This window comes from Diplotaxodon limnothrissa, linkage group LG10 (genome assembly GCF_057381915.1).
Source record: "Diplotaxodon limnothrissa isolate DT_005_m linkage group LG10, D_limnothrissa_male_GT1.1, whole genome shotgun sequence".
Taxonomy (NCBI): Eukaryota; Metazoa; Chordata; class Actinopteri; order Cichliformes; family Cichlidae; genus Diplotaxodon; species Diplotaxodon limnothrissa.
The window spans coordinates 15,486,970-15,513,297 of record NC_140605.1 but is presented as its reverse complement, the minus strand read 5'-3'; the positions used below and the strand labels follow the sequence as shown (position 1 = coordinate 15,513,297).

The 26,328-nt window shown below is 39.1% G+C and overlaps 1 protein-coding gene across 1 annotated transcript in view; it reads left to right on the top strand.

Moving 5' to 3' along the window:
* Positions 1-26,328, top strand: part of dlg4a (discs, large homolog 4a (Drosophila)) — a 41,153-nt gene that overhangs the window by 4,974 nt on the left and 9,851 nt on the right. The window contains exons 2-6 of the mRNA XM_085363688.1: positions 7,394-7,555; positions 16,529-16,585; positions 23,660-23,713; positions 24,377-24,427; positions 25,391-25,515. Of these exons, the coding sequence (XP_085219814.1) occupies positions 7,394-7,555; positions 16,529-16,585; positions 23,660-23,713; positions 24,377-24,427; positions 25,391-25,515 (449 nt within the window). The remainder of the gene's footprint in view (positions 1-7,393; positions 7,556-16,528; positions 16,586-23,659; positions 23,714-24,376; positions 24,428-25,390; positions 25,516-26,328) is intronic.

Genomic DNA, 26,328 nt, shown 5'->3' with positions numbered 1-26,328 from the left:
TGCCCTTTGTCTTTCTGTCTTTTGAAATTTTTGTCGGCCCATTAGTTAGATTGGTACTTAATGCTAATTTTCAGCATTGCAAAGGCGACAACTGTAGACTTAAATTTGGGTAAAGAGGGGGTGAATCTAGAGCATCTCCGTGGGGGTATTGGATATTCCTCTTTGTTGGAGCTCCACTTTTTGATTTAGGACTGATGGATTCTTACATTAACATCCTTCTCAGCACAGCTTTAAGCAGTCTGCCCCATGGTAAATGTAAAAGTCTGTTGTTATTGTGGAAGCCAGCATAGCTACAGGATACTAACACTCGTCAAAGTGTTGTGCTGAAACACCTTGGAGAATAGTCTGAAGTTACCATTGGCAGTAGATGAGTGAATTTTCTGTCTTCTGGGGCTCACATATACACGAAAAAAGTGTTGTACTGGTAGGTGTTGGCTGGCAACAGCAATTGTGATAATGCAAATGAGATGAAAGCTGTGTTTGAGGTTTGGCTCTTGTGAAGACACTTGGGAGTGAAAATCAACTGAGAAGGCAACAGTGACTGTTTCTTGATGGATTGTAGTGGAAAAGAGGACGTTCACATGACCGTCACAGGCAAATGTTGCTCTCTTTTCTGCGCTCTGTCAAAGTGACAGTGAATGATGATGCTGGGCACCATGAGTGTTATTTCACCCACATCATCAGTCTGATTTTCAAGATAATGTAAGTAGTCCACGTGAGTGTGGTTGATAGATTCTAGTGGGCTGGTGTGAGGGTTTGTTCACCGATATCCAGGCAGAGCTGTGGCCTACTTACAGTGTGTGAAAGGGAAGAACACAGTGATTACTTTTTGTTGCTTTTTTTCACAGGAAGAGCAAGAAGTAAAGTTAAACCCCAAGTCAAAGACACTTTTATTTTACGGTTTTCACAACAAGCAATTGAAGTGCAGACTTTCGGGTTTAATTCAAGGGACAGCAGAGCATCTCAAAGAACACTTTTCTACTCTATCTGATCACTCAAAGCGCAACTTGGCTCACCCATTCCTACAATGCTTCTTCTAAGTAAGTGCTTTCTGTCTAACATTCACACACATTCATACTCTGATGGACGAATCTTGCCCATGCAGACTGGAGTAGCTTGGAGTTGAACAATCAACCTTTCAATTAGCAGAAGACCTGCTCTACCTCTTGAGCTACAACCACCTATGTTGATGGTTTTAGATGCCAGGCAGTCATTGGCTGCAGGATCATCCAATAATTAAAAGCGATCTTTACAGTTAAAATGATGTTAGTTTGTCCAGTTACCTTTGAGCCTCTGAAAATAGGGCATGATGTAATTCCTAAACAGTCATTTTAGTACTTTTGCTAAACCCGTTGACTTAAAGCTGAGAGTCTACAATTCAATCACATCTTGATTGCTGGGTTTAAAATCAGCTGTGTTGGTGAACAGAGGTAAAATTACAAATCTAAGTGTATTTCTTGTCTAGTCGACCAACATTATGCGTCAGTGAATCATCAGTAATTATATATATGTTTGTTTTGCTGATGTTTGATCCACGCATGAAAATTAACTAGAAATGCAAAAACGACCAAGCTGTTCTCTTCCCCCTACACAACACTGCTGAACCATACCAAACTTGTATAACATTCATTGACTGTGAGTGCAATATTGTCCAAGTGTTTTATTTGTCTGGGATATCTAATTTGTGAATATTGCCTCCCTTGCACATGTGGTTTTCTACCTTTTCACGTTCATTCATTCAGATTATCTCTACCACCTACAGTGTACAGTTCATTGTGTCATCTCAAAGAGCCTCCGGGCGCTTGTTTGGGAAGTTATATTTTGAAAAACTATCCAGATTTAGTTAAATGCAAATGGTCACTGCGACATGAAAGCTGATGAATAAACAAAAGAAAAAGTTAAATATCACCACAGGTGACTGCGTTTCAGCACAGGGAATTTGTGCATAATCTATGTTGTTAAATGTATAACAGGAACATTTTGGTCAAAAAGAGGTAACACATCCTCATCACTTTCATAGGATGCAAATTGATCCTGCTGTCCTGCCTAGTCATCACACCACAGGCCAATTTTGTGGCAGGAAAAACTCTGATTATTCATATTTTTTCCAAAAATAATTACTGTTAATTATTTTTTTAAACTGTCAGGTTTTAAACAATCAGTTGCTCCTATCTAAGTGTTTTAACTTTGGCTTTGTGTTTTGATTTTTATGCCATTTTATGTATTTAAACACAAATCTTCAAATTCATTTGAATAGAAACACATTTACTTTTTATGAGATATGTTGTGCTGCTTCCAAACGTCATATCGTTGCAGTACCAAACAGACTCAATAAAAAGCCCTCTGGGTTGATTTTTAAGAATCAAAAGACATGTAAATAAATGAGCATTCACCTTTAATTGACACAGATTTGCAAGTGAAAAGCTTCTAATGGTTCCTGTAATGTCTTCCACATCAAATGCATTTACCATATAAGTTTGTTGTAAATTATATGCCTGAGGGGTAAGGTCAGCTTTCATTCCATTACCTAATGAAAATAATTTAAAAGCTCATGCTTGGTCCTTGAATTACAAAGTAATGTGATGGCAGACAGCATTTGACATTTGCTCTACAATAACTGAACTCTGTTAAACGTTAAATATTATTATTATTATTCACACATAGTACAAGAATTTAAGCAAATACTACTCATGCTGCTCTCCTAACGATGACCTTTAAGTAAGGCAGGCCCTTGGAAACCTCCCTGCCTGTTAGAAAACGATTTAAGTGATCTAATGAGAATTTATGTTTATGAAAACAGATTATATCTTCTTACGTATTTGTGTTCTTGACAGTGGATGTCAGTGCATTCTGTGTATTACAATCCAGAGGGTAACAGCGATGCTTTTCCTTAATTTACCTCATTTTGTCATGCATATACTGTGGAAAAAGTCTCAGATAAAGAGGTTGGTTTATGTGCAAGTGATCACAATCATTCAAAAATGAAACATTTTCCTGGCTCTGTAGAATCACCATCCTCGTAGAAGCAGGTCTTGCAAGTTGCCAGTCATCTTGAAATGCCTCCAGTAGTCTATTTATGGACGTTATTTTGCAGCTAACTTTAATTTTAATGATCACTGGGATATAAAACAAACAAACAAATAAATTAAAACAAATATTTTAAAAATTCTTTGAGTGGTATTATATGATATTTATCCCGAATATGGTTGTTGTGCAAGCTAAAGCCCCACCCACCTGCCATCAAACTTTTGATTTATGAGGGGCAGCCAATCAGAAAAAAGCAGGCTGCCTTCAGAGTGACTTTAAAGTGAGTGGAGCTGAAATAGCTTGTTTCAGCCGGTTGACAAACCGAGGAGCTGCACCTAGAACCAGTTTAGACTGGATTGGCTTGACTGGCTCAGACAGAGATATGCTCTATTATTTAGAAAATGACCATTTCGCTACCGAGCTGTGCGTGGTTGTTTTGTTATCAGGCAATGTTGATGCTCTGGGCATCCAAAAAGGTCGGGTGCAGTTATATGTGTGTCAGATGTGGGCTTAGCTAATTACTTGTTTATTTTTTTTATACTGTTTGCTGATAATGGCCGCCTTCAAACCTCTGAATTGTGAGATGACAAATGAATTTATTCTTCATTGAAAATAGCATTAATGACACCGTCACAATGCTTTTTTGCACAACAAATAACCCAAAACCTGAATTACCAAAGAAAAAAAACACATAAAATTCTGGGATTTCTGCTTCGGAGTGGAAATCTTTTTCTTTTTTTTTTCTTTTAGGACTTTCCAAGCTGTTCTTGTTGAACCCTAACAAACAAATAACTAAAAACAGCTGCCCTCCTCTCACACTGCCTAAGTGTGGAAAAGCCAATTATATCTGATGGTGCAGAGGCTCATTCATTCTCTCAATCTCGATAAAAAAATATTAAGCATTTTTATTAATAAATAAATAAAATGTTCATATGTACATATCAGTAACATGGTTCAGAAGGAGCTACAATATTAACACCAAAAAACAGGTGCATAATTTTCACAGAAACAGTGTAAATGATGGAACGCACAACAAAAAAAGGGAGAATTTTATTGTCTTTGTACTTTTAGTTATTAAACCATCCAATCAGTAGTGATATGCATAACAGGTGAATTCAGTGATGGCTCTTTACCTAGCTGGAAAACCGAAAGGATAGGAGAACTTTGATGATCCGTGGCTGTTGAGAATCCCTCTGCCGCCCGCCCCTCAGTCATGCTGGCTTTGTTAAAATGTTTACCAAGGCTCAGTCAGCTTCAAAATCATTCATAGTGTTCAAATCAATCATTTGTCTTCCCCCTCTTCCAAATAAACAAATCCTGTGTCATTTTTAACAATCACACAGTGTGCTTGTCAGAGAAAAATGCTCCAAACCTCTCTCCAGAAGGACACTGTGTAACATATCTTTGAGTTTAATGTCACATCCCCCACCAGTGGGACAGAAGGCAACATGGCAGCGTGAAGGCTGGTCATGCAGGAAAGGGGGAGGAAGTGAAGACCAGAGAGCTCAGGGCTACTCTGAGCGGTGATTCATGTAATATACTTGTCTTTCCAGGGTTTAAATCAGTGGTTTATATTATTTGACGAAAAGACTTTACTGATACAGTTGGAGTTAAGAATACTTAATTAACCACAATTAGGACTAGGGAAATAGATCAAATATAGTCAGTATATTTTGATTTGTTCTACATGGGATGTAGTAAATGTATTGGGAATGCTTGGTACAAACTGTCATATTTTTTTAAGCTGCCAGCATGACACAAGCTTTGCTGTTTTGCTTCTCGGGCTCTCTCCCACGATTCCTTCGCTCTCATGCACATAAAAATAAGTAGATAATAATAAGTTACCAGTGCCTCCATTTAAGTCAACTGCCTTCGTTTTTTTGAAGTAGGCTTATATTAGTGGCAAGCCTGTAGCAGAATCGTTATAGTGCACCTTTCTAAGCTTACAGTACAAAAGGTTTCACGCCCGGCAAACCTTCTTATGAGAGCAGATTTTATTACAGTTATTACAGAAACGTAATAATAGTTTGCCTCCGGGTTTTACAAATTGTTGAAAATTCAGTACATACACAAAATATGAGCAAGTTATGGCGTATTATGAAAAATGCAAAGTAATTTACATGATTATGTGCATCCCCTTGTAAGTTACGTTGATTTTCCGAGCTGCGGGGACTCCATCCTCTTTTTTTTTATATCAAGGATGCTCTGCTGTATATTCTGCATTTAAAGAGACAGGAATTGAAGCAGAGAGGTGGCTTTAGAATTTATAGATTTGGAGCAGCTGTGGGTTATTGAAATCAATAATTTCACTCAGTTATCTCCCTAAACACATAGACCGATCATTTGGAACCAGACCTTAAATTCTTAAACCAAGTGCATAATTCTTACAGAAACATTGTAAGTGATGGATTGCACATGCAGTAACAACAGGAAGGGATTGGTTTCCCCCTGGCCTGTATTTGAGGCTCAGCCTTAATTTGTTTGTTATGACCATGACCCAGATGTTATTAGAAGCACCTTAGCTACTTTCTGCAGAAGAGAGCCTCCAGTATTGCCCAGAAAGTGTGATGTCTTGCCACAGATACGGCTCTCTCTACTTCTGCTCTGTGGCAACAGCGACTTGAATTGTGTGTTTTTGTCAGACAGTGTCGTGGTCAGGGTGGCAGATGAAAAAAAAACGAGGATTTCAGCAGTGCAGAGGTGCTGCTTGAAGACGGCTTTTTAACTGGCTGCCAGTTCACGTGTTGTTTCATATTTCATACTTGCTCCGTTTTCTAACAACAGAAACACGAAAAAAAGTGGAAATCAGAACAGCTTTACTGGGAATTCAGCTTCATTAAAAAACATGCTGCTGTCTATATGTGAGTATAGACAGCAGCACAGTAGCTCCATAGAACTAGGCTACATTAATCATAGCTACGTCGTCATGACATTTCTTCTTTTAAAAAATAAGATATATTAATTTAACAGCTGCTAAAAGTATCCAATTACCTAAATAATAATAATATTTTACTGGGTTGTATTTTCTTTTTATGTTTTTGCATGCAAGTTTAATATTGTAATATTGCTTGGGATGAGTTTTAAAAACAGAGAAATATTTTGCATCTTATTATGGACCATATCTCCCAGTTGAGCCACATACTTAATTGAATCTGTTCTCTTACAGTGTGCAGGTAGTTGGTGGTATGCAGTTACATAATAGTTAATCTATGTATACAACAGTGCAGTAATATCAGACTCAGCGCTTTGCACAGAAAAAAAGGGCTTCCAGCTTATTAACCTGTAATTATGCAACAACAACGAGTCATTTCTTTCCTGCCTTCATGCTGCTGTTTTCTGTTGATGGGCTCGCTTTTCTTTCTTTTTTTCCCATTTTTACCCATCCCCCTCACTTTCTCTTCTATCCTCATCTCTATTTCACTCCCTCTCTTTCTTGCTGTCTCAGTGTAATGTGATCCAGGACCGATGCTGGCAGCCCCAACTGTGGCACTGCAATCTCTGCTCTGCTCTGGTTGCTAGGCAGCCTGTCTGAGACAGAGCTCAGTGATGCACCTCTCTCTCCAGTCTGCCTCCAAAACATAAATAAATATATATATATATAAATGAGAAAGGGGATAGTGGCAGGGTTGGCAATCGGGCCACCAGCCAAAATTCTGAAGGACCCACCAAATGTTTCCATTTTTCAGATCGGCCGCTTCACATCTGCAGTGCAGCACGGTAGTACACTGTGAGCCTTCGAGGCTTCAGGAGCAGCGTACAGATATGCAGAAACCGCGAGCTCTAACCCGCAGGACGAGCAGATATCCACTGTGATGCTGCCCACGTTCTCGTGTGCTTGTGATGGAAAATTGCTGCGTGCAGATTTTGTGTCATCACGCCTAAAATGAAACCTACCATGTGTGGCTAAAACAGTGGGCTGCTGGCAGGCTGCCCAGGTGTGGGATATCGGTAGGGGAGTGAGGTTACTAGGAAGAAGCCGCATGATCGGCTACTTCAGAGCCGCTATGAGTCACGGCTCCAGTTGCTCCATGTGGCTGTGGAGGACGTTAGCTTTGCTCAACGCACAATGGAAACATTTTGAGGCCTCCGTTTGTCCAATTTGCGCTTGTGGGCGTCACACATGTTATGTGATAAACTAGATTTGCATATAGATTGTCCGCTTTTAGCTAAAAATCCCTCTTTAGTAGAAATACTGTGCTCTGCTCTTTGTACAGGTAGACTGTCTTTTACATAATAATGTGTAAGAAGATCAGAAACCAGCGAAAGGTGGCGGTAAATTCTGTTTGTGATTTACCTGTTATCGAGCTCCTTTTACATAAGACCTGGCGAGACTAATACCCTCGCCTGTATCTGTGTGTGTCTGCAGAAGTACAGGTACCAGGATGAGGAGACGCCCCCCTTGGAGCACAGTCCAGCACATCTGGCTCAAGGGAAAAGTGCAGAGATGCTTCATATGAGTGACAAAAACCTCGCCGCCATGGAGGCGATCCATGGCTACACACCACACACGCATATCTCACCTGTCAAGGTAGGATACGCACGTTCCAAAACACACTCGCTTATGTGCATTGGTAATCAATACACAACACTATTACAACAGCACAAAGCACTCAGCTGTCAACACTTAGGAACGACGCCGTTAGCCCACGGTGCCAAAATAAGCACACCCTTGCTCGAGAGCATATTGCAGAGAGCTTCACACATCATCGTTCCACAGCCAATTATATATGTACTGCAGTGCTGAATATTCAATGCAACATCAGTGAGATAACTCTGACTTCACATTTACATGACTTCATGTGAGCCACTTTGCGATCTGAGTGCATCAGAGATTTATTTTTTTCCTGCAGTGCAGCTCAAAAACCCTAATTACACACGTGCTAATTATGCTAAATGTATGTTCTGTGGAAGCGGATAATTGTATTTATAATTCATAATATTTGATGAAGACGCTTGAAAATTGCTGTTATTATTAAAGAAGATTGTTTAACACCCCCCTAAGAAAAAAACAGTATATATCACTGATTATTAGATTTCTAATTCAAACACACACAAACACGCACACTATCTATCTATTATAGGTTTTCTTAAGATGTCGTGTTGTCTTTTTTGGAATCATGGTCAACTTAAGTATGGTAATGGGAATGTAATACATTTATGGGGAATAGATACGGCCCCTGGCACCTTAAATGGTCAGATCAATTTTGCACTTACATGAATTTGCACAGCTTCAAAATCAATGTGCAGGATGCATTTAAGAGTTTTAAGGTAGTAATGCGAACACTTGAGACATTAAAGAATGCATTCAGATATAGGTTTGGTTTAATAAATGATACCGTGTGACAGCAGCAAAAAAAAAATCCAACAAATTGAAATAAAATCTCTCATTCTGAGTTTGGTGGCAGCAGATAGCTTGACTGGCGGATGGAGTTGCAGGTACAGAATCAAATGTATAGAATAAGGAAATGCTTACGATTCTTTTTTGCAATACAGTATTTAATGTCTTTGAGAGCTTCATGACAAAGAAGGGGGCAATGACACCAACAGCACAGGAGATGCCGGTCACACAGTCAAACGATACAGCTGACATCAGTAGGAATATGAGCGCTTTGCTAGGAGTGCATTAGCAAATACCTAGTGTAGCTACAAATGTAAAGGTGTAGGCTATAATGGCCACTTAATAATGATCTGTCTCCTATGCCCACATGCGTTATTTAACAGCATCCCTTGCTATTAAAACTTAAGAGTGCCTGCATTTATTTAGTTTGATGGGGGTTCTTTGAGGAGGGAGGGGTTATCAGTTTCTCACCAGGGAATACAATGGAGAGGCTGAGTTATTGTTGTCTGCTGCTGTTTAAAATATACAGCTGTATGTTCAGCATGAGCTCTGGTGGCCATGGAGATTTCTCCTTGAGGATGCTGTGAGGAGGGTGCTCTGTATGGGAACACTGCCAAATTAAAAACCACCGCAGTAGCTTTGGAGAGTTAGGTCAAGTCGTACAAGACACTAGAAAAAGTTCCTTACTCGGTACAATGCACAAAAACTTGTCCAGATAGAGATTTTAAATGGGTATAAGACTGTATACTGCAGGAATAACACAGGGTAATAACATCTAGGAGTAGTGAAGAAGGTGTGAAAACCCATGTTTGTTATTTTAGCTCTCATCATCTTGGTATTGTTCTTTTAACTGGACATGAACATATTTAGACTAGAGGGAAGAGCAGGGGAGTTAAGAGTAGGGCTGAACGATTATGGAAAATAATCTAATTGCGATTTTTTGCCCCAATATTGCGATTGCGATGCGATATGCGATTATTTTTTAAGGTCTTTGTCTTCTGTATTATTAAACAAAGACAAGCAATACATCATATAGTATGGCCAATACTATATTACATTAATTTTAAACTGTTCTTTCCTGGAAGACAGACCTCTGTTATGATGACATGAGGTGATGCATGAATTGATGACTGACATTTTTATTTAACTACTTCAATCACAACAGTATATTTGAACATACACAATAGTTTATTTTTAGCTTACAAACATCTGAGCATAAAGTGCTGACAAGGAACCCTGGTGTAAACATTAAAATGAAAGTCAGTACAATGTGCAGATTGCAGAAATATACATAAAAAAAATCAGTGGCTTTACCACACTCAGTTTTTCGACATCTGTGAACTACTAGACAGTCATTCAATTAAAAAATAATATTAAATAAATAAAACTAATAAATAAAAAATACACACATCTTACTGATCTCTGCAGTCAGTAACATTACACATAAAGTGCAAACATAATAGCAATTGTATAAACACACACACAAACACGCCTTTAAAGTTTAAAGGCGTGAAATTGGACGGTCTAGCCTTCTGATCTGCGTCACCGCTGTCTCGGTGGAGTTTAATAAACTCGGCCGTCTGCTTCTTGCTATCTAAAATATAACCAGACACTGGTGTAAATTCTCGACTGTCTCATACTTCTGTTTAATAAGTTTTCTGTTTGACGTTTAGTCAGCTGTGTGAAAACCAAGGAGGAACCCACCCGGGGGATTAATAAAGTTTTATTTTATCTAATCTAATAACTTTAATCTCAGCCAAACCGATTTACTCACGAACAAACAAAACACTGAAAAAAGCCCAACAATAACATTTTTAGGTTGTCTAAGTGACTTATATATTACGTTTAACCCGAGCAGCGAAACTCCGCGGTGATCTGAAAATGATGTGCCGGGAGTTGTGCCGTTCTCGGCCGCATCAGTAACCCTCGAGCTCCCGGCTAGCTGTCGAGCTGGTGGGTAGCAGACGCCTCTGAAAACGTCGAAGCACTTTTGCAAATATGGGATATCTTGATAAACCGAGCAGATATTTGATGTTTACACAACTACTTTCTCGCCTGAAAATATGTTAAAAGTTTATTTTGTGACCCAGAAAGATTAGTATGAGTAATTTTAAAACTTAGTAGCGGCCGCCATTGCTGGAAACTGGAGTTTGGCTGGGCCGCGCTATGAATTCTGGGATATGGTAGTAATTTGGACAGCCTTCGGCACGTCGCTGTGACGTAATCGGTCTACAAATGCGGCCTCAGGAGGATGCAGCCCATGAATTTGGACATGTCCAGAGTATAATCGCAGCCTTTGCGGTTAGAAAATTGCACTTGATCATGTCGCGATATTATCGCAAATGCGATATATCGTTCAGCCCTAGTTAAGAGCTAAGCTTGGGTAGATATTTGCTTCCATAATTTGTTACAATAGGAAACTTGTGACTTTGGTACAGGCTTAACAACAACATATCAAAGCAGCACTACCTTAATTATGCCTAAATTTAAGCCTTTGTGTGATTTTAAGGAGTAAATTATATAAAAATCAATTGCCTGTACAACTATAATGAGGTAGAAAATAATGAGAGCAAACCGTTTTATGCCAAGATGTAATCATGTATATGTCGGCCTAAATTTGGGTATTTTAACATGAGAGTCTATTAGGGATCGGCTCTCTTTTGAAGCCAACCTCAAGTGGCCACAAGAGGAACTACAGTTCTAGATTTCATTTTGGCTTTTGAGGTTGCTCGTTGATGGGCACAAACAAGAAAGTGGTTGTAATATATAATATACATATATTTTGGTTGTGGTAACTTTGTCTATAAGTCTGTGACTCTTACTCTAAAGTTCGGGTGTCACAATGCGCAGCTTTGGAAAACCTAAAGAACTTAACTTTTAATTACATTTTACAGCTTTCAACACCATTACCATTTATACTAGACCGATTATTCTGATTATCATTATTATTATTATTATTATTATGATTATTATTATTATTAAATATATTAAATTCAGTCTGGACAATGAACTACCATAGCTTTTGTAATTTTAGACATTTATCACGTAGTTTCATTGGTCCGGACAGCTGAAGATCACAGTGGGCTGTATGTGTCCGACGATGTAACATGACTTTGACGTCCCTGCTTTTGAGGCTTTACCCGTGAGGTTGTTCAAGACTGACAACAAAAAGATGACATGTTTTTCTCTGTTAAACCATTTTTTGTAGATGTTTAAGGGGGTGATGTGTTGTGACAGTTAAAATATATATTTAAAAACAAGATGACGTGTAAACGTGTCGCATTATTAGCTTTTACAAAGGACAGACAAGCTCTCTTTTTTTTTGTTACTTTGAATCCCTGTGCTCCCAGTTGAGTTTGCTATCCAGCACATGCCAAGGGATCAGTAATTATTCATAGTTGATGGGTGCACCATTTATTATGGTAATGTGGCAGGAGAGTTACTCCATTCTCTAAAAACCCACCAGTATGAGGTTTATTAAGTCAAATAAAAAATGTAATGCGTGCCCTCCAGTGGTTCAGGTCCATTACATGACTCATTCAGTCAGTCCTTTGAGGCTTGTGGTATTTTTTTCAGTATATATGAGTTATCATACAGGAAATATTATTTATGATCTAATAATGATAACGTCTGTGAGGTTTTTTTTAATATATGTTTCAAACTGGCAAATTGCCCGATTTACTTATTGCATCCCATTACACTGAAGAGTATTTTATATGAATATCAGTAGGTCCCTCTTTTATCGTGAGCATGGAGACTGGCCACTGTATTAGGTACACCATGCATGACTCCTTCTGCTTTCAGAACTGCCTTAATTCTTCACGTCATAGATTCAATATGGAAACATTCATCAGAGATTTTCGACCCATATTGACATCATACTGGCATCATGACATTGCAGCATATTTGTCAGCTGCGCATCCACAATGCAGTTTCCTGTTCCAACGCATCCTAAAGGTGCTTTACAGGATTGTGATCTGATGAAGGTGGAGGCCATTTGAGTAAAGTCACTTTCATGTCCCCCCACCCAGCAGTGTGAACCATTATTCAAGGCAGGATGGATCCCTGCTTTTCATTGCAATTCTCGATCCTGTCAAAGTGTCCACATGTACAGAGTTGCTGCCACATCATTGGCTAATATTTGCATATAAGCTATTAGGTATTAGATACTGGCATTAATGAGCAGCTGAAGAGGTCTCCACTAATAAAATGGCACTTAGTATATAACTTTTTCTGTGAACTGTTTCATTAGATGTGCACTTTCATTAGAAAACTAATTGTGTTGAGGCTGGCATGCAGAAACAGTGTGGAGAATCAGGAAATTGGCATCAGAAATATGAAATAATTTCTGCTTTTCTTCTGTTATTTGTATTTCTCCTCAAACAGTGACTGACTCTGCTACACTGTATCATCCTTACGAGTCTTGACTCTTTATTATTTTGACTGCTAAAGCATTTTATTGGTGGACTTCAGTTTGTGCAGCATACCATGACTTTGTACTCTTAATTGGCTTCATAAAATTTATAAAGCATGCTTCTAATGCACATGTAAGCCCTTATCTAATTATTTTCCAGAAATGTAAATGTATTGATTTTCAAGGGGAAATTTATAAAATTGCATAGAATTACATATTAATTCAAATTAATAACACTGAATTTTTAATTTACTTTGGTGTGTAGATAGGTGTTATAATTGTTTAAATAAAATTCCTGCTTGGTTTTTGTGTTTTGTCTGACACCATTAGACCACATGTATCTTAAATTAATAGTAGTTTGACATTATAGTACAAATGTAATCAGTTTTTAATTGCCTTTAATTGCCTATAACTTAATTTGTTAGCTAGCATAAGTTTAAAATATACTTACTTATTTAACATTATCTACCTTTTTGCCTGTAATGTGAGGAGAGTAGTTGTACATAATACTTCTAAACTGCCAAGCACAGAGACCTACAGGGCTGCTGAAGCTTTAATTTAGAGTGCTGTGATATTTTTTCTGTTACGTGTTTAGATTTTGATTCTTGTTGAAATGTAATGTCGTTTCCAGTGTGTGTGGGCAAGAGAAGTGTAAAGTCAACAGGCCACCACTATTGCAACTCCTGTAGTGATTAATGGCCAGTCACTGGTCCTCTTTAAGGTTGTTTTTCAAATGTTAATAAAAGCAGTATTGCTGTTTAAGTGCAGTGTGTAGTCTATGGCACACGGAGATGCAGGAAAAAGTGAAATCTGTCTTCAACATGTAATGTAACCACTGTTAAATTTCATTCGTTTTCTGTCTTTCTAAATAAAATATTTTCTTCTATAACATTTTTTAAATTAATTTTCAGAATTTATTGAATTGAATTTATTGAATTTATTCATAAAATCCTATTATAATACAAGAAATTGTTTGCCCATCCTACACAATCAGGAGTTGAGCAAAAAAAAACAAAAAAACATGGCACACGGGTATATTTTAAAGGCCCTGAAGATTCTTATCTATATCAGATATGTCATCACGTTACCTAGCAACTACCTAGCAACAAGCTAAAATGACCCATTTTTAGTATTTATGCACAAATGTATTTAATTTATGAAATCATTACAGCATCAATACATTTTCAATTCATAACAGCAACAGCAACATCTGCTTTAGTTCCTCAAAACTTAAATTCTCGGTACATTATTTTGTTGTCACGCTGCCTAGTAACCACCTAACAACAGACTAAAATCACAAACAATACTTGGGTTTGGGCATGGCCTCCTTTAATTTTTAATATTTCTACAACATCAGTGTGTGTTTTTATCTCCCCAAAGAACCTAAATAATTTTTTTAAACCTAAATAAATATGTTGCAAAATATGATGCACTTTAAATGTTATATATGCAAAATAATATATAATTATATATATAAAAAAGAATATGTCAGAACGTTCAATAAACTTTTTTTTTCATTCAATTCTCTGTCAGTTATGTCATGGTTTAGGCTTTAAAAAGTATGACACAGTCACTATAACCAAGCTGGAACTGTACTGCTCACCACTTTTAAGTGAAAGTTGCATCATTTTTGAGGCAATGAGTTTTTAGAATTCTAAAACCAATTTAGCAAATATTAAAGTGCAGGCTGTGAAAGCATTTCCTTGATATCATCCCTCAATGTGATATTAAGTACAGTGGGTAATACTTGGTGTAAAATACAAGGGTTTTGCAATATAAACTAAAACCATAATGAGGTTTTGCATTGTGAGTGTCCCATGTCTCTAAAAGTCTCCTAAAATAGATTTTCTACAGTCTCCCCATTTTGCCCAAAGACATTTCTGGTGCTCAGTATGTTCACTGCATCAAAACTTGTGTGACACAGAGAGCAGTTTATAAACCACTAAATTGCATTAGCAGCAATAACACTGTTATTAAGACACCTACACTGCAGTGAAATTCTGTCTTGAGGATATTTTTCCTAACATTTGAAAGAGAGCATGTTGATGTTGTTTGCAGTGGTGCTTTTTTGAATCAGGATTGGCCCTATTTCTATTTTTGGAATACCGCTATTATTTATGAAGTTTTGTGTTTCTCTTCAGGGAGAGCTGAATGCATGATGAAGTACAAAGGTCTGCCTTAACTTAGTTCAAAGTGAATTGTTCACATCACGCTCTGGGAGCTTTGCGTGTGCATCCTTGAATAGCTATAAAAACAAATACAAGAACGTAACTCCGTCCTAGGCTGGCTGGATGCATGAACATGTGGCGACCCTTATGTTTGTCCCACTCAGAGTTAGACGAGTAAAAATCATATTGTGATCAGATTTCTGCGATATTATGAGTCACATGCAAATATTAATACAGGCCTGATAAAGATATTTAATAATTATTACATATGGCTTACAGGTAATTGATTTTTTGTTGTTAATTGTGATTTTGATGAAGATTTAAAGACAATAATGGTCAATTTCAGGATAACTATGATGATGATGATGCATGATGTTTATCTGCACTGTGTTGCTCCATTTGCTTGTACTGTGTCCTCACACAGTACCCCCGAGGGCTCTTGTGAACTGGTTTGTTACTTTTTGAACAACACTGGAAACCCTGGCCTTCATCAATTGGAGATAAAGTATCTGAATTTCAGGAGCGGGACTACGCCTCCAAACACGCTCCTCCCGGTTCTCATCTATATATGTTCCCCCAGTTATACAAGCTGTTCATTCTCGTTTACAGAGAGGATGTGGGTCCAGCGAGTGAATAACATTGCCCAAGTTTTACTTTCCCATCTTTAAAAACCTTCTCCACACTACCTAACCCCTCCTGCAGCCATCTCACATGCTTGAGACTGCGTGGCAGCAGAAACATTGACTCATTGCATTTTTTCATACTCTTCAGCTTTGATATGACTCCTGATTTGCCATTTAGCAAGCCAAAATATTTCCAGTGAAGCACTGAATAGAAAGCAGTGTCTATATTAAGAAAGACAGGTAGTGTCTGTTAATAACAGGAGGAATCGGCATGAATCAACTGAATGAAGTGCTGTGCTGGATCAGCAAATGCAGCTGTCCTAACATTCATACTTTAATTACATGCTTTGTTGTAATATAAAACTTTTCCAGTGGGAGGAAACGGGTCTCCTGACATGTGAAAATGCTGCAGTGTTGCTGTTTGTAAAATTCATGGGCACATGGTGGATTGTTTAAAACTTCAGCTGTGCAGAGTAATCAATTCTGCTTTAACAAGCACTGACAATCCCACTGTTTCTTAATGGTTGTATGTACCTGAGTGTTTTTTACTCTCTCATATATAAGCTATCAGTGAGTAGTAGAGACAGTCCGTCTGTGTCACTGTGTATTCTGCTTAGTTTGATTGTTTGATCGCTGTTCTGCATTAATCCATCTTCAGGGCTGGTGCTTGTATAAATGATCAGTATACAATTTTTAATCAATGTTTCTCGATGTGCTGTCTGTGTGGTACACTGTTTTTAAGATTTTGCATATAACAAGTATTTTACTTTCAACACTGTAGTACAGTATGTTACAGTGTGGGCCCTTTAACTGTCGCATTCAAGGCCTGCTTTCAGGATTTCTTAGAAATATGCAAAATCAATCGCCACAAGAGAAAAGACTGAGCGGTACCCGCTGTTCTTCCCTGTGCCGATGTACAAGGCCTGCACAATTACCCTCTCCTTCTGTTGTTTTGCAGCCTGTGTTGATGTCTACGGGACACACTCCAATGTACACCTCCGCTGTTTCCACACTGGTAAGAGCACAGCAATCCGTGCTGGTCCATCAACGTGAAAGTTACCAGTATCATCATCAGTCATCATAATCAGTGTGATTTTTATCTTTGTTCCGTGTCTTTGGCTGGCTGTCTGATTGCAGAGAGACAGCTGCCCATTCATCGACATTTTATCTGTACTGCCAGAGTATGAGGTCATCTGTTTCTGATCATATCAGCGGCTTCATGCTCACTGTCATTCAAATCTCCTTTGTCTAACAGATTTGTTCTGCTCGTACTCAGTGGCTATTTTTGGGACTAAAATCACAGAAATCACTAAAATAGTTTTTCAAATGTTGAAAATTCAATCACACCACAAGACTCAGATCTGTCGTTACGTGCATGTTTCAGTTCCTATGTTCTAATTAAACAACACATAATCTACCATAGCATTTTTGTGCATGTAGAAGTTCATATTTCCCAACAATCCTAAAACATGTAACACAATGAGAAAACTATCTTTGTGGTCAAGACACATATGTAAAGTCCTGATGTATGTCGCTGCTAAACCTTTAGTGCTACATTGCTAAACCTTTGTGGCATGGATATGGACAGACAGAGACAAGCAGAGATTTGCAAGGGGAGACTGAAACCTGTAGGTGTCAGTGTTAGACCGTGCACACTCAACTTTCATAACCTTGAAAAGCTGGCTGTCCTGCTTCCTCTATAAAGCATTTTTGTGAGGTTTGAGAGAGGTTGCATTTGCATCTTGCTCAATGTGTTGCTCGCAGTTGCAAGGCGAAACGTGCTTATAGTGGTCCAGAAATGTATCTATCACCACTGAGAAGTTTGTTCCTTCCTAACCTTTTATTAGGATACTCAATTTAATTACATTTTATTTATGTAGCACAAAAATCATAACAGCAGTCGCCTCGTGGTGCTTTAGACTGTAAGGTAACCAAGAGAAAAGCCCAACAATCGAAGAGCCCCTTTGACCCCTTTTAAGTAAGTGGTTTGGGAAAGGTGGGAAGGAAAAACTTCCTTCGAACAGGAAGAAACATATGGCCGAAACAGGGTCAGAGGCTGCCATCTGGCCAATTTGGGGTGAGGGGAGGAAGACAGAACAAAAGACACACAATATTATATTGTGTTTTTATTAGTCGAAAATCTGAACATTAGAAATGAGCTGCTACATAATTACTTTAAAAGCAAAAAGACAGGATCATTGAAATAAGTGGAGTTTGGCTTTCAGTCTCTCCGTGTCTCTCGAACAAGTAGTTACTCTTGTAAACTATACGTCATTCTTTGTCTTTGTGGGCCTGCCCTGACTTTGAACACAACGCAATTAATAACACATGCTTAGAATTAAACTGTTTAACATATGGGAGACCACGCAGCCTCCAGCATGAAGTCATCAGTAAGAAAAATGTGTTTGTATGCGTTCCTTCAAACATGCACAGAACGACTGCATTCTGTTGATGCATGCACTCAATTTTCCCCACCGGTCGGGTTAAGTGTGTCCTGTCTTCAAGATGCATTGCGGCAATGCCTTTGTGTGTGGACGTGTTTGCAGCCGATGTAATGCCCGTGTGGTTGTCATTGATGTGTAGGTGGTATCGTCAGTCTGTGTCTTTATTGCTCTAATGGTGTGGGGTTTGCCAGTACCACTCCAGGGCCCATTGATTTATGGGTAGGATTGTCTCTGGAAGCACTGCAATGGTTTGGCAAGTAATAGAAGGTCTTTGGGTTATGTACATGATTTAGCAAAGAGGTGCTTTAGCTTCAAATGACATCCATTTTTTTAAACTTATCTGGTAATGTAATTAGAAATCTTTTTTTTCTTCACACTGCGCAGAACTTTTGATATCGATCTGAGCTCATGCTGATGAATCTTCCCGCCTTTTACTCGATGTGACTCTTCGAGCCTGCATAAACATAGAAACTGATGTGTTGACTGCTCTGCTTTTATTTATCTGCTGTTGGTTTACTTAAAGTTCACGGTCTAACAGCAAATGAAAGCTTTTTTGTGTCACATTGTATCCAGTCTGTAACACGTGGAGATTTCTTTAGAAAGTGAATTCACTCTTTGTTTTCTTATTACAAGTTTATATGAAAATAATGCTTTAAAGGGTTAGGGTCATCTGATTCGATATATTCTGAATGTACTGCCCTGAAAGCACTGTTTTTGTTCTCTTTCTCTTTATATAATTCTCCTTAAAGACAGAGATCTGTCTAAAAATGAAAAAACAAAACAAAAAAGGCTTTTTTAATAATGTATGAGGTACTTTTATTGTGACAGTTTTGAATTGTTGAGATAAAAACTCTACACAGTGCTTATCTTTGCCATTAATCCTTCACCTGACAAGCTGAAAGTGAGAAGCAGAAGGCTGTAAGTGCTTACTGAAGACTCCCACCAACCCATTTGTTATACTCCTTCAGTTCTAATGAAAAAGGATGCATATCACTTTTCTTGTCTCCAACCACAGACGCAGTACGCAGCCCAAATCAGACAAATCCTTCTTCAGACAAAGCAGTTAAACCCTCTGACACGTGTCTGACACTTTGCACAAAAAAAAGACAGTTTGTTTTTAACGCAAGGATCAGTTACACGTTTCTGTAGAGATTCCCCAAGAGCTCTCCATTATACCTTCCCCCTTTCTCTTCTCCATTCTTGTCTGGTCAGTATCTGGTTTCCATCTTCATTTTCCCATCCTCCCTATTTTTCTTTAATAAATGTTTAAATACGTCCCTGCAGCTTCAGTGTAATTACTGAGCAGCCGCAGCTCAGGTCCTTTGGGAAGCAGAGGGGAGAGAGAAAGAGGGGGAGAAAAAATGCTGAAAGAGGATGAGAGAGCTGTTCGTGCTGAATGGCGGAGTAAAGGATAGAGAGGGCCTTGCAGAAGGGCGAAAATATTAGATAGGTAAATGGAGGGATTTTATTTCACAGAATGAGAACGTTTGCTGACAGCTTGTCCTTCAGCATGTCCTTGCTTAAGTCTGTTCAGTGTGCGTGCATGCATTTGTGCATATATATTCCACGCCTGCCAATCCATCTGTCTTTCTGAAAGAGAGAGCTTGCACAAGCTTGGAAAAAGGATCATTTAAGCCTTTTTTTCTGTACATGGTGGTGTGCTTTCATAGTAACCTCACGTCCTGTTTAATTATTCAAGGTAAAAATGGCAAACAAACCCCTCCTCTTTTCTTCAACTCCATATTCGGTCAAGAGTATTGCTGTCAATAGTGATGACAGGTCCTTCAATAAGGTTCTTAGAGATGTCTTGAGAGAATATTATTATATTCAATGTTATTTTCAACACAATTATATTCATCATAACAAAACAAAAATGCATTTGCAGGCAGCTACGTTGTTGATAAGTTTATGTAAAATGATGTTTTATACTGATCGCCCAACTTGAAAATAATTTGTGTTTGCAGTAAAGCTGCAAAAAACAATATTCACAGTGAGCGGACGTCACACGAGGGCATCGGCATCTTAAACCAAGATAAACAAATGTTAAACCAGCCACTCTCTGTTGCTGTTTTTGCTGTTTTTGAATGAAGCAGCGCTAACATGGTGAAGCAGAAAGCCGAAGAGAGCAGAAGAGACACAAATATTGAGCTGAAATTAAATAAATTTAATGAAATTAAAAGGAGGATTTGTTCATTATGTGCAAACGCTGCCCTGCAATTACTCCAGCTTCTCCTCACGTCGCAAATAAAAATCTCCTTTGAAGGGCCCTAATTTACGGACATATACAGACTTTCAAAAACAGCTCAGGTCTGGCAAAAACGTCACATGGCAAGCTTCATTTTTTTCCAACCAAGCTGTCACTACTGTGTTCAGGCTTCATTCTTTTTACTAGAACTGGTACAGTACTCACAAACCTTTCAGTGTCGAGTGTTCCCTAAGAAAAAAGGGAGGCCAGTTTGCGCCACTTGTCCTTCTTAAGTTCAGTCAAAGTATAATTCCTCAGCCTTTCACATCACCAGCGTAGACATTATACAGTGAGACAGCTAAGTAATTGCCATCAAACTTTCCTGCCTGCTCCTCTTTCTCTCAGCAGCAGGGATGGGAGGGGTACAGTACAGTAGCAGCAGAAAATGTGAACTGCGTTCTCTCTGAGCACAGACCAGTAGCAGGGAGGCACGGCTATCGTAGTCCACTACCAGAGAGGATGGAGAATGAAGGGATCTATTTCTTTTTATTCTGGATAGATGGCTTCCCGAAGAGTGGATGATCGGGTATCAGATAACAACAAGACTTACTGGCAACAAGTGATCAGCCTCAGCCTTGGTGGATGAAATCTTCAGCACCGACTCAACAGGAGGAAAACATTACTGAGCTGTGCTCTTTCTGTGATTCTGGACATGAAATCGTTGCATGTCTTGAGCATGCCAGCAGGGTTCGATTAGATTTGAGTTAAATGTAAAGCTCAAGTGTAATATCTTAAGTTGAAACAGGTATCTTTTAATTGATCCACTGTGGAAGCTTACTGTTATGGCAGGGCCTAGACCTAATGGCTCGCTTGGCAACAATACCTTGGTGGTACTTTGTGGTGAATTTGAATGAAGATGCTTGCAGAGGGTACTCTAAAAAAACACCTTGACACTTTCAGTGTGTCTGTATATCGTTGTAAGACTTGAACAGGGTGTAATATTGAATATCAGTGACTGACATCTAAGGACAGAAGCACAATGTTTATGTCTGTGTGGTACGCCAAAAAGATGGGCTGCCGATTCCTCAACAATGTGCGGAAGGGCAAGAAACGTCGGCATCATAAAATGGTAGGCATGTTTTAAACATGTTTACTTCATGTTTGTTTGTTTGTATGACTTCACCTCAGCATAGTTGCACAGATTTTAATGAAAATGTCACCGGCACAGAATATTACATTAGTGTGTTTTGTTATTTAAATATTTTAAAGTATGTGCATTGTGTTATTGTGTGATTTAAAAGGCACCGGGATTTTTTTTTACTTTTCAAATTGCTGCCATTAAAGCTCATAACAGACATTTTAATCACAGTGAGCTCGAGTAATCAGATCTGCTAATAATAATCAAGTCCTGCTCAGGCCGTGTGTGAGTAGTGATGCAAATTTGCAAAGTCCTGCTTGAATTGTAAATGCATTAGTGTCCGTTTGCTGATGGATGGCGGTGCTGCCTATAGAGCCATGCCAGGGATGGCTGAATAGGTGGTGTTAAAATATAGGTGGGCAAGAGCAGCCAAACACTGTAAATCCTAACCGCCCTGATGTCGAAAGACTTGACAGAGCGGAGAGACAGAAAGAGAGCTCTGTCAAAATCCCTGCAGGGAAATTGCCTGCACTAGGCTTAGATTTCTGCTAGCTATACTCATTATTTCTCTCTCCAGATAAGGATGAATTTGACGTAATGTTCAGTAGCACCGCTGGATGCGGCTACCGTGCGTGATGAAGCCGTGCACAGGCGATGCTGCAATCAGACAGTGAGCAGTTGAAACACGTCAGAAGAGAGATTTGTGTCTTTTCTTTAGGAGGACTGACGTTTTGTGAAATTGCCCGAGTCGTCGGGCAATTCCACACATCCAGCATGTTTAAAAGGAGCAGGCTTCACTGAACTTTTTGGCTCCTCAGATATAAATAATGTTGTTAATGAAATAATTTGCTGTGCCAGGATTTTGTTATAGTGCGTGGTAGCTCTGGGACACAGAGTGAAACAAAGGCTTCATTAATGTCATTAGTTACCCCTGCACTTCTCCTGCTGCGCCATGGAACGCCTAATGAAACTGAACCATTACAAACAAAATGTAAATTATCTGCATTTCCTGCTGTGATCAGTCAAAATGCATGTTGTTAAAAGTCTGCTGAAAAGCTGCTGCACTGCTATAATGTATTTCTACAGTGTATCACATCCAGATGTTGTTTTCAGAGAAAATATGAATAAACGGATAACACTTCTTCCTCTGGCTCAGCTTGAACGTCTTAGAGAGTGTAAACAAATAACTTCCCTTTGCATCCCATAAAGATCACTGGCTAGGATTATGAAGCCATTTTATTGAAAGCGCATGTGTTTGGATTGGCCGCGTAGCTGTTTGTGTGTGTCAGAGCTGTCAGGTCTGTGAAGGTCAGCAGGCTGATTTTGTGCTGCTGTTTGCTTTTCTGTAAGCACTTTTGGATGCACAGTGTCTTCCCCATGCTAATCAGCGTGCGCTAAAGAACAGTAACAAAAAAAAATGAACAATGGCGTTTGCACAGGGAGTCGGTCAACAGTGTATTCGCATTTTAGAGCGACAGACTGAAGATGTGAGTGAATCCCAGAAAGAATGATGAAAGAACGAGAGTACAGTGTTGATGTCTGCTGTGGCGAGCTGGTGCTGTATGAATGAAACTGAAGTGAAATAAAAGAGCGTGGATAAACTGTGACACTTCAGGTGAGCTGGAAGAAAATTCTTGGCAGGTAAATCCAACCCACGTCCACGCCAAAAATCCTGTCCACCCACTGATTTGCTGCTTTTTGTGCTATTTTCTACATCACTTTAATCCTGATGGATAACTTGTTGAAATGCTGTGGTTTAATCTGGCTCTGTGAGCTTTGCTGCTGTATGGTTTAGGACAGAATCGCCGACCATTAAGCGAGCCGGCATTATACTAAATGGGCTAATCATGCTGTGTGTCATTGTCATTACACCAGTTTACCGTGTCTTCATCATCCTCCGACTCTCCACAGAAATTGCCATATGTACGAAATACTGAGATGTTTGTTTTGAAACGATGGGCAGGAGGCATATCCGCAATATCTATGAGATGACCACTTAGTGCATCAGCTCTGTAATTCAACTAGCAGCTAGAGCAAAAATAAAACCATGGCCATGAGTATAAGGGCCTGCGTGAATTATTTCTGTGTCCATCATGGACGGATGATAACAAATGGTTTAGGAGCAGTGCTCTCCATCCTTTAGCAGAGTGATAACCAAAGCATAGTGAGAGCAGTGTCATCACAGCTTACAGCTAAAATGGTCATCAGTCTTGGCTGCGACTGCAGGTTTCAAGGGTACACTGAGAGCTCAGCCGAGACTTGCCTCACATTTGAATTTCTGCCATTATTTCTTAATAATGTTTCCTTTCTCTCTGCCTCCAGGGAAACACTCCTCCAGTGGTCGTGAACACTGACACACTCGATGGCTCCCCATATGTAAGGATTATGTTTAATCTTCCCTTTATTGTATTATTACGTTAGGCTTAACCACATGGCTAACTTAACTGCCTTCATATTCATTGTACATTATCAGTTCAATTCCACTCCTTTCCCACCCTGCAGGTAGGGCTTTGCACACTGTTTTAATCTGCACGGTAACAGTTGTGAATTTTTCCTCCATTTTAATTAAATTAGCTTTCTTTGTTTGATATACATTTGGGAGAATAGAAATATTCCTTAATTTGCTTCAGAGTTCTGAAATGGTGTCATATCTGTAAGGAAAAGCAGTGACCGTATCATCACGAGTTGTGTAGAGAATGTGGAAATGCCTGCAATCACAGAGCAGCAGCAGCAGCAGCATTTTTGCACCACTACGGCATGAAGAGAAGTTGTTTTCTAGGTCAGACACCAAAACACTGAAGACTGAAGTTACTTAAATCTCCTCGTCCTCTTGAACTGTAATTGCAAAGGTAAAGCTGACGTGGAGCCAAGTTGTTCATCCAGAAGGAAGAATGGGACTGAAAGAACAGTGCAGCAGTCAATAGTGCACATATGATGATCCGGTCCACGGGACTAATGCTAGAGATAAAATGTAGCTGACTGGTTGTGACAAAAATGGTCTACAGGGACACCACCCTTAAACTGATGTCTTCTTGACAGGTGAATGGGACAGAAGGTGAAATCGAGTATGAGGAAATCACACTGGAGAGAGTGAGTGTCATGATGTGATCTTTTAAACCTCATTACACATTTACAGTCCAGTTGCGCTGTGATTCTTATCGTATGGACAGCATCGGGATTAAAAGTTAGAGCGAGTCAAAGTCAAGCTTTTTATGGATGCATGAATGTAAAAGTGCTGTGAGTGATATATCTATAAATGCCACTCCCGTCATTCAAAGACATGGAAACACGAAACCTTCAGATGACAAAGAGAATTAAGTAGCAGCAAGGCGCTGCTAATCAAATGCACTTGATTAAGTGATTTTCAACAAGTAAAAGCACAGGTTTTGGCAGTTTGCTGGTCTGTTGATAACAGAGTGCAGTAATTTTCCCAAAGTCAGACTGTGCAAGGCTCAGAGAAATTCCCAAAAATCCAAGAGTTAAATGTTAGGTTGATGACGGTACAGTTATAAAAAGACTTAACAAGTATGGCATATTTGGAAAAGTTGCCAGGAGAAATCCTCTTCTCTGTAAAAAGAACATGGCAACACAGCTTTGTAAAGGTTTGCAAAGTTTTATGTAAACAAACCAAAGTGGAAAGTTTTGGCCCAAACCAAACACAGCATATCAGTGCCCAACACCTCATGCCAACTGTCAAGCACTGGCTTGTTTTAGAGCCATGAGACCCAGGCACCTTAATGGCATTGAGTCAAACATAAACTCCACTGTTTACTAAAGTAATCTAGAGTCAAACGTGAGCAAAAGCCCAAACGGATCAGGAAACAGAACAGTGACCCCAAGCACAGCAGCAAATCTACAACAGAATGGCTTGAAAAGAGAAAAAGAGGGTATTTTAATGTCCCAGTCAAAGTACAGACATCAGCCTTATTAAAATGCTGTTGCAAGAGCTCAATAGAGCTGTGTTTTTTGTTTTTTCATAGGACTGCATGCAGTCACAGGAAAACTTTCTCTTGCACATGAATAACTGTGTGCTTTGTTTGCATTGAATTGCAGGGTAACTCAGGCCTGGGCTTTAGCATAGCAGGGGGAACAGACAACCCTCACGTGGGCGATGACCCCAGCATCTTCATCACCAAAATCATACCTGGAGGAGCTGCTGCTCAGGATGGACGGCTGAGGTAAAAGCGCACACAGCGAGCTACAATAAACACAAATCCAGTCTGTACGCACATACATTCCAAAACCCAAGACAAGAGAAGTGGATGCTTAAGCAAAGCCTCCCGTCTTCTTTTTTAAGTGCAAAGTAATGTAACACAGTACTGTACATAACTCGTTGCTCGTTCAGTCTGCTCAGCTTCAGAGCTACATGTAAGAGCATCTGTCTGTTTAACTCAAGAAAGGCATGCCTTAGCCTAGCTAAGAGTTTGTATTTTCTTCCCCGACATGTTTAAAGGTCTTTTTGCATTTTGATGCCATGTTTAAAAGAAGTAAAGTAAGGCTTAAATATGTTGTATATGACAAATTAGGTCGCACTTTAAACTAACGATATGGAAAAGCAAGTTTAAAATGTGGTTTGTGTGTCAAGGTTAGTGCCATAAATCTCCACACTCTCACTTAATGGACAAAACATGTAGCGGCAAGCTGCAACATATTTTTTGGAAGAAAAGAACTGTTCGCGCCTAAATTTAAATGAAAAAAGATGGAATCCTAATCATGCTTGTTGCAAGAATATGTAATAATATGCATGTTTTGCCACTTTCATAAGAGGATGTAGTACAGAATTTGCCTTTCTGTGGGAAAAAAACAACACTTAGGATCCATTTCTGTGACTGTGCTTTAACACAGACGCATCGTCTTCTTTACACTTGACCTATAAACCTCCATCTGGAATGATGAGTTTGAAGAAGACCTAATGAAAATGCTCATATTTGCTTGAATGCAAGTATATTTTTTGTCCTTGGTCTTTGATTAAGCTACTATCTGCTTATTTT